This window comes from Puntigrus tetrazona, chromosome 17 (genome assembly GCF_018831695.1).
Source record: "Puntigrus tetrazona isolate hp1 chromosome 17, ASM1883169v1, whole genome shotgun sequence".
NCBI classification, from domain to species: domain Eukaryota; kingdom Metazoa; phylum Chordata; class Actinopteri; order Cypriniformes; family Cyprinidae; genus Puntigrus; species Puntigrus tetrazona.
This window is the reverse complement of record NC_056715.1, coordinates 19,426,032-19,435,811: the sequence shown is the minus strand read 5'-3', so window position 1 is coordinate 19,435,811 and position 9,780 is coordinate 19,426,032. Positions and strand designations below refer to the sequence as shown.

Genomic DNA, 9,780 nt, shown 5'->3' with positions numbered 1-9,780 from the left:
GACAAACGATGCTATTATAGATGAACTAATTAATTGTCTTGCCTATACAGGGATTGCAATGAGTGTCCTAATGAGTGTATACTGATGTCCCCTTCATATTGCCTTCAGAAATATATATTATATAATATATATATATATATATATATATATATATATATATATATGTGTGTGTGTGAGTGTGTGTGTGCTTTCAGTAATATAGAAACATGGATTTCTGTGGCACACACTTTGAGTATAAACACATTAACTGCTTTTTAGATAAGAATAAAAAATGTTTTATTTAGGCTTTCAAGGAACTGTCATACACAGACGGTTTTGAGTGACGCGTCTCTCACAGATCATTTGACATAATCACAAAAAAAAAACAAAAAACATTTCAGCTTACACAGCTCCATATTGTTCCATGAAACGCTTTGATGGCGCACAGGTTTATTTACACTGAAGGTGGTAGTGAGAGTAACAAAAGAGAGGAAAAGTGGCGAATACATTGTATCAGCGATATAAAATATAGAATATACAATATAGAACGTACTTTATACTGTAAACATGTAAAACACACACATGCACAAAAGTTTCATGTGTGCACTTAATACAAGGACATTCTCTCATACCTAGTGCATTTGCGTTGTTGCATTGCATTATGGACATATTCAAAAACCCCCTTTACATTACATTCATGATTCCATTACACAGTTATAATAAACTGCATAACCCGCGTGCTTCCTCTTAGCACAAATAAGCTATATGTAATGAGAACTCATTAATGTAAATGACTTTGGTTTCAATTGCATCCGGTGATCTTTCTGAGCAATCTGCGCATTGTCAGAACGCGTTGTGACACTGAATTCCCTTAAGCTCCAGCAGATGAAAGATTATGCCAGGCGAAGGAAGCATCGCAGAGAGTCTAATATGTGCAATACAAAACAGCAGATATGGCTGAACAGGCGTCACAAAACTTGCATTGAAGAGAAGATGCAAGCTTGCTCATAGCTTTATTGTCTGCAAAGAAAACTCCAGACTTCAGTAGCAGCTCATTTTCACCGTAAAGCGTTTCAGTGCATTGCCAGACGTGCAACATTTTCCATAGTTTTGTATCCAGTCGTGCATCGAACTCGGGCAGAAATAATTATTATCACACAAAATAGAATAGTTTTTAAATCATTACAAATCCACTCCACAAACGAGGCGCGCACAAAAGGACTGAAGTGTGAATTAGAATGGCTGTTTTGTGATTACAGCAGTGCTTCATCTCAAGGTCAGCGCACAAAGGCACTTGCGGATGCCAACAAGACAAATAAATAAATACGCAGTCTTAGCTTTCGCGTGGACTTCCGCAACGGACGTGACAATTAAGTAAACATGCAGTGCTTTTAATACGCTCTCTCTTGGTTTTTCTACAAAGTCATAAGCTGAGATTTTAAGCGACGTTATGCAAATACGCGCGCGTTCGCGTCGGTGTATCGTTCAGCGACGCCGTAATGGATATATTTTTGCTGTTAAATATCCGTCTTGACAAAGCTTGATTGTATCAGCTTGTAGAATTGATCGTATTGGCTTGTCAAGTGAAATGGAGGCAGAGAACACTTAAGCGTTTGCGCCGAGACCGACAGACAGCAGACCTCTGCGAACAATACATTAAGTTGCCCGTGTATAGTTCAGCGACTGAGGTAAAACGTTCAAATCTGCGTTCACGATACGAGCGCGCGGCAGCAGATGTGAGGTCACCGAACTAGCGTTATATTTGAGTCTCTTGAGAGCCATTTCAGATTAAAGCTAGAGGTCTCCTCCATTAATAATGCAAGCATGAAAGCTGCCTCGCTGTTTTGTTACCACTTTCAAAACTAAGCCGCCGGTAGAGAAAAAAAAAAAAAAAAAAAAAAACTATGTTGAACAGTTTTGGCGTAAAACGCTTATTTTTCTCTCTCTCTTATCGCTTTTTCTTCGCCGACGCCAAAACGCACACGTAACAGATGCGGGTGCTAATAAGGTCAGAACCTCGTGTTGTTCACCAAATCAGAATTTAACTATTTTACGCCATCTGCATATATTACCTCACGCGCTGTGTAAACAAAAAAAAATCTTATTTCTCGTCGCGCCCAAACGTGCAGGTAAACGCTCTGAACGCCTGTTTTATTTCTTTAGAGGCGACGACAACAATTAAAAATTCAAAATGAAACGAATAGTGAACAAACATTGGGACACGAGCCGGAGGACGTGAATTTCCCGCAATTATAAACCACTCCAGAAGTTTATTTGGAACGGGCGATATTTTAAAACGCGTTACCTATTTACGCAGCGATATACGAACGCGTTTCCGTCCTCCTGCTTCGGCCCAAACTATTTGTTTTAAGAACGGCGAGTTTACTACAGGCCTTCGCGCCACGCTAAATTGCAGACGTCCTCCGTTCTTGCTTTATAATGTTAAAAATGTAAACCAACGCGCCTTTTATAGTGTTCTGGAGACGGCATTGTCTCTCCGGCGCCCGGTGTTCTGCAACCTATTAGCATCATTTCGTCCATCGAGTTCCATTAATTACATTTGAATGAAAACTTGCGCGGAAGAATAAGATTTTGGAGAGGCCTGCCAGATACTTGCTCCTCTTGGGAGGACCTTTAACCTTCTTAACGGTGGGTATGCAGTACTTAAAGGCTGCTTTTTACTACAACTGGGAAGCTGGGACGTGCACCTGCCTTCTTATAGCACAAAATGGTCGTCGTGTGCAGAAGGATTCTTAGATTACTGTATGTTAATTAAAGAACGAATTACGCGGTCTTTTATTTCGAAATATTATATATAAGCAAAATCCCTTACTTTAACTGAAGCTTGTGTCTGCGCGTGCCGCCTGTTTTAGTTCTTAGACGTGCTTAAGCAGATAAACCGCAATATTTCCTGACTATTTTGCGATCGTTTTCATTCGTAATACAATAAAAATGATACAGAAATGCCATCTTCGTTTACGTGGCTGCTTAAGAGCGCGTTTTACAAGACAACAGATTTTTAATTTGTGTTTATCAACAACTTGTGAATATAATATTATACATTTTGAAAGACAGAAAGGAAACTATAAATTATTTATATATATATATATATATATATATATATATATATATATATATATATATATATATATATTTACTTATTTATTTATTTGTTTATTTAAATAAAAAATACAAAACAATATTTTATATATATATATATATATATATTTATTTATTTATTTAAATTTATTTAAATACAAAAAAATATTATTTATATATATATATATATATATATATATATATATATATATATTTATTTACTTATTTATTTGTTTATTTAAAAAAAAATACAAAACAATATTATATATATATATATATATATATATATATATATATATATATATATATATTTTACTTATTTATTTGTTTATTTAAATACAAAAAATACAAAACAATAATATATATATATATATATATATATATATATATATATATATATATATATATATATATATATATATATGTGTGTGTGTGTGTGTGTAGTTGGAATTGACGTTTTTATGTAGATATTAAATTTAGCTACTGAAAATATTAACATGTGAGCTGCTTGATATTACTTTATAGGAACGCATACGTTGCTAATATTTTGCTAATATTTTATATTTATATATATATATATATATATATATATATATATATATATATAATATATATATAAGCTCTATCTGAAAACGCTAGGCCCTGTCACACCTGTACACAACTACAGGAGCATCCTTACTTCCATTCATTATGGATTTTTTGCAGTTTTGCGATCACTTATATAACAGCGTGGCATCTACTGCTTTCCTTCGAGTTATGTTTCCATCCGCATTTTGTGATCCACGCGCCTTAGAGAGCGCAGAAGCTAAGTTCTCGCCGAAGCTGTAACAAAGGTAATAAATAAAAAAAAAGGGGATACGCCGAGCTTAATTAACGTGATCGCCCTCTAAACGAATTAAAGAAATAGTCGAGGAGGATCGCGGGTATGTGTATCTTGACTCCTCGTTGTAATACATTTATAAGCATTCTGCATTTATTTAGACAAAGGGTTCGAAACGCTGCACCTTGTTGACCCGAATTGTTTTTGCGCCAAAAGCTAGGCCCCGATATGCTCGTAACATATTTTACATTGCGATTATTGCGCGCGCAACATTATCAGCCCGCCGCCCCGAGCCCTATACCTCGAAATAGACATTAACTTTGTTTCGCGGTCGTTTCTGTAAGATAATGGGTCAGGACCTGGGCTCTCTCTCCCTTCTCTGACCCCTGATCCTTCGAGCACTCCAGCGGACGCATGTGTTCGCCCATTCACTCCCGAGACCCAGGCTACTCTCTCTGCTTCAAACGGAGACGGTTATTCAAGAAAGGCTACGAACTGCAAACCAAACGCGAATCGAAATAAACCGCAGATTGCGAATAACGTTCAAAGGAATACTGCCGACCGCGCCTTTTATTTTGATGGCGATCCAATTACCAACAGCTCTTGTCGCGCATTAAAGGAGAAGGGCCATAGGTGACGGCTAAATCGCAGCTAAGTCAAACACAAACAATACTGCACAGACAAATCTTGACTCACACTTTTTAACTGTTGCGTTTTCCCTTGCGCAAACGCGCTTGGAAGCGCGTAATTAGTTGAACCGAGAATCCAAGCGCGTTAAACGCGTTTTAATTGTTTTTCCACACACGCACATAGTAACGCAGCTGAAAGAGAATGCGTTTCATTTAAAAAAAAAAAAAAAAAGGCACGCGCTTGATTAATTTACAATATGCGGGTTGGTCGTAAACGTATAGATACGGATGAAAAAAACTGCTTTGAAGCAACGCTTAATCGTTTTTCGTTAGCCACTGCGGGTTTCTTCGATTTTGATTATTTTTTATTATATATTTTCTCAGTAACATTGCGCCTACTAACACGCGCGCGCGCACACACACACAAGCGCACGCTGCCTTTACCAAACACGCTTAAAGAGAAACTTCCCAAAGTTGCATAGACGTTAATTACAGAACACCCCATCTCGACTAACCAACGCGCAGACGAACGCGACGAGATGTTTGCTTCATCTCCTAACGGCGACCTGGTTTCAGTACCTGAGCAAACGCTGTCCAGCGCAATCCAAGTCCCATCTCTGAGGAGAGATCTTTCGCGCGTTCCTTCCGCGCCGAAGCAGAGCCTACAGACAAAACATTTTTAGTTTTTCTTGAGTGACTTGGGTACACTCGAAACGCCAAGCGGTCACCCATCCAGTGGTTTCTCCGGCGTCAGAGTGAGGCGGCTGCTTGGCCCTCGGTCATGCTCTCTGCCTTAATATTCCACAAGGTTGAGTGGCCCTCATTTACCTAATGGATCGGGCTGCACAAAACCTTAGGCGAGCTTCTCGCTCTGAGTCACGAGAGAAACTATATGTCACGCTTCGGACCGGATGGTCTCGGAACGAACCCAAATCAAACATTAAACGCGATTTGGGGTGCCGAGGACGCAGGGTCTCGCTGTTTGTTTTGGGTCATAGTTACTTAACGAAATGTCACCTTGCATAGGCCACTCGTTCAGCGGGCTGTGCCCAAACGCGTGAGACCTGCATCCACCCACGTGGGGTGTTCAACGAGAAGGACGGAAATGGTTCTTGTTGCCGAACTCGTAGCTTTAAAACTTCACAGTCATCCACGTTGCAGTAGTTAAACTACCTTAAATGCGAAATCGGTAGGCCTGCTCACATCCGTAAGGTTATCGATAGTTCGAAACATCTCGGATGAGCTAAATGAGCTTTTTTTTAACGTAATAAAACTTTTGGTTCTATATAAGCTTTTATGATTACCTCAATGCAGATTTCCAGGTTTATATAGCTATTCCAAACTTTGACTTAGATGCAACTGTACTGATGTCGATTTTCTGTGGACATATATATATTTTTTTGTACTATGATCTTATTTGGGAGAAACCCTCAGCGCCGCTTAAGACGCATAAATTAGGTCATAGACTGGAGGGGGTCTTCATTGTGCCACTCTGACAGCGCGCGCTGGCGCTTATGACTCTCGGAGGGCTCTCAAAGTTGGAAAAAAGTATGGAATTCCCTATTGACGCAGAATAACGGCGCCAAAAAAAAAAGAAGAAGAAAAAGACTTCAGACACCGACAACGTCGGCTCGATCCGATATGAATGCGCTTTAAGGATGTTGTCAGACTCGTGAATTGCAGCTAAAAAAAAATGACCATTGAAAATGTTCGGTCGGCGTGCTGATAAATGTAATGCGAAACTAACAACATTTTTTTTTTTTCTCAATTATCTTGCTGAAATGTCAATGACTATTGTTTGCTGGTCTAGGGAGTCGCTCCGCCCCTCGTGTTTGTCGTAAATCTGGCGCCTGGCTACAATAAACCTGAGATAAGAGTGGCCAGGGCTCGCCTCCTTCTCCAAGGCGATCAATCGGATCTCAGGCATACTACAAGCACTCTCTTACGTCGACGTCCACGAGAACAGAGCTGATACAACAACACGGCTGAGCTCCACCACCAAATATCCATCTGCTTTTCTGAACCATGTCGCTGAGCCCAAAGCACACGACACCTTTCTCAGTGACAGATATTTTGAGCCCAATCGAGGAGACTTACAAGAAGTTTAGTGGCATGGAGAGCACCGGAAACCTCACATCTCCACTGGGAGCGTACCGGCAACCTCAGGTGTCCCAGACTGGCATGCAGCAACACTCCATGGGCCACAACGCCGCCGTGGCGACCACCTACCACATGCCACACTCCGTTTCCCAGTTCTCGCACAGTGCAATGGGGGGCTACTGCAATGGCAGCATTGCCAACATGGGGGACCTACCCTCTTACCAAGAAACTATGAGGAACAGCGCAGCGGCAACAGGGTGGTACGGCGCCAATCCTGACCCTAGATACTCAACAAGTAAGTTCTCTTGCATTATTCTCATTTATCTCTCGTTGCACGCGTGCACTTAGTTTCCAGCGAGTTTACTTTAGTTTTACGCATCGGCACGACTGCCTTCATGTTATCGCCGCTGCTATTGTTACTGTCGATTTCACCACCGCCGTGCATATCCCAAATTGATCCAAGTTAATTTATATATATATACACACATATATATATATATATATATATATATATATATATATATATATATATTCGTATTTGTGCATGCGTAAAATGCTGCACCGCCGCGAGCTTTTCAAAACTGTTGATTAACGACTTAGCCCAACACTGCTACTAATTGAATGGCCGTGCATCTGTATGCATATTTTGAAGTTTCTAGATTCATGGGACCTTCCACAGGTATGAACATGACAGGAATGGGCACGCTGACAGGCATGGCCGACACCACCAAATCCATCCCACCTCTGCACGCAGCTCCAAGGAGGAAACGACGGGTGCTCTTCTCTCAAGCGCAAGTCTACGAGCTGGAAAGGAGATTTAAGCAACAGAAATACCTCTCGGCGCCCGAGAGGGAACACCTGGCCAGCATGATACACCTGACCCCGACGCAGGTCAAGATCTGGTTTCAGAACCATCGCTACAAGATGAAACGGCAGGCCAAGGACAAGGCAGCGCAGCAGCTTCAACAGGAGGGCAACCTGTGTCAACAGCAGCAGTCGCCGAGGAGAGTGGCCGTCCCCGTCTTAGTGAAGGACGGCAAGCCTTGTCAAAACGGCTCCAACACACCGACGCCAAACCAACAGCAAATGCAGCAGCAGCAGCAGCAGCAGCAGAACGGTTCCGGGGTCGTGCTTCCTACCTCCAGTAACTCTATGAACCAACACCAAACCCAGCAGGTCAACGCACTGGTCCAGGCCCAAGACCTGGAGGAAATGTCCCCCAGCCCGCCGTCACTCCACTCGCAAATGAACAACATGGGCCAGATGGACACTACCGTAGATTACACGAATAACATGGTCACGTCGAATCTGCTTTACGGCAGAACGTGGTAAGAACGGGCGCCTTCCCTTTCCTCGGTATTTCCACGAACTTTAGCGCGCTCTGAACGAAGAACCGCGAAAGCAGACTTCACGAGCCGAGCGCCCGCGCGGATGGAGCCAGTTTGTTTTTGTTTTTTTTTTTGCGGGAAATTTATCACTTTTTTCTAAAAACAAAACGTTTTTTGGTCACGGTTTTTTCTACAGCGACCCAGCTACTCCGTTACGGACAAAAATAACAATTTCTAGCCTCGCGCTCTGTGTCTGGGACTTCCTTTCGTTTGTTCTAGTAGAAGGTTGTCTGTTGTTTAAACTAAACTGCTGCTCCACATCTATGGCAATGCCAGGACGCGGGAAGCAGTGTTTCATATTTCAGGTACGAACTTCTAGCAAGAACTGGAAAAGTTCCAGATCTCAATAAAATGCCTGAACGTGCGACGGAAGTGACTATTGTAAAAAAAAAAAAAAAAAATGATGATAATAATAATAATAATAATAATAATAATAATGTATTCATTTAGAGAAATGAAAAGTAGGGATTGTATATTTGGCTAACACTTAAGTTTCTGTTTACTTGTAATATAAATGTTTGAGTCTTTTCGTTGGTCATTTATTCTATTCTTGTTTTTTTTTTTTGGTAAATTAAAACGAAGACGCGAAGACGACGGCTGCTGTATGTGTTTCAAACCAATTGAACGTTAACAATAAATCAATTAAACCGCGCGCCATTGTTGGGGAATTAATGTGTGCAGAGTAATTTCTGTGAAGAGCGTTTTTATTCGAGAAATATCTAAAAATACATTTATTGTGAAAACCTTTCACTGATTTTAAAAGGAAGATACCTTCATTTAAATACAGACCGTTTTGATGCGTCCATGGTTAATTACTTACTTGAAATTTGTTACAAATTCGATTACCTTTCCTAAATTAAATATACCCTACACAGATGTAATAATCATAACCTTAACCCTAATCACGTGTAAGCCGTTTTAAACTCGATCAGTTTATATTAAGCGGATGATGGAACGATATTTTTGGTTATTTTTATTTTATTTTATTTTTTTTGATTCATTTTATTTAACGTGTCTGATATTTCAGTGGCTCGTCTGTGTGTTGATATCCAAAGAATACACATGTATACTTTACACCACGAAAATAAAACTGCGTACATGCTTGGAAATCTACATTATTTATGTTATTGTATGCTTTTTTTAATATACCTGGTAACTAAAGGGCATACGTTCTGCATAAGTTTACGTTTTAAAAAATGTTTTTAATTTCGCAATAAATTCTAAAATTATATATTTTTAAATCGTTATATATATATATATATATATATATATATATATATATATATATATATATATATATATATATATATATATATATATTATAAAATTAAATACTAATAATAAATTGTTGACTGGAATTAAAGTTAATGCGAATATAATTCGGAATTGTTTAATATGATTTATAATTACGTATTTTGAAAAAAATAAATAAATAAAACATCTTGCGCTGCAAGAGAGACAAAAAGACTGCATGCATTTAATATTTAATTGCAAATCATGTAAAAATCTGGATCCGAGTCTCAAAAACACTGACTTCCGCTCAGTAGTCGAACGAATTCTGCGTATCATTAAAGTCTCAGAACCGTCGTACAATCATTGAGGAACGTAACATAAAATAAGAAATAAAACGAGTAAATGAAAATAGGAAACTGATGACTGTAGCTTTTTTTTCCTGTACGAGATTAGAGCTCAAAAGTTATGTAAAGTGATTCAGTGACGAGCCCTGAAATTCAAAACAAGACTGTTTTCGTTTAACGTTTGTATT

The 9,780-nt window shown here is 39.4% G+C and overlaps 1 protein-coding gene across 2 annotated transcripts; it reads left to right on the top strand.

Annotated features, from left to right (window-relative positions):
• The first annotated feature begins 6,302 nt into the window (after positions 1-6,302).
• nkx2.4a (NK2 homeobox 4a) lies at positions 6,303-9,099 on the top strand. Of its 2 annotated transcripts, none has more exons than XM_043262467.1 (2): positions 6,303-6,922; positions 7,307-9,099. In XM_043262467.1, exons 1-2 carry the CDS (start codon positions 6,553-6,555, stop codon positions 7,957-7,959), a joined length of 1,023 nt encoding a protein of 340 aa, XP_043118402.1. In that variant the 5' UTR covers positions 6,303-6,552; the 3' UTR covers positions 7,960-9,099. The 2 variants fall into 2 exon arrangements, with proteins under 2 accessions (XP_043118402.1, XP_043118401.1); XM_043262466.1 differs by having other exon boundaries at positions 7,280-9,099.
• Positions 9,100-9,780: the final 681 nt, after the last annotated feature.

What these genes read in the sequence shown, in the direction of transcription:
- nkx2.4a (XM_043262466.1), top strand. Translation starts at nt 6,553, where the DNA reads ATGTCGCTGAGCCCAAAGCACACGACACCTTTCTCAGTGACAGATATT. An exon ending in TGACCCTAGATACTCAACAA is followed by an intron (nt 6,923 to 7,279) that starts GTAAGTTCTCTT and finishes CATATTTTGAAG; the next exon opens with TTTCTAGATTCATGGGACCT.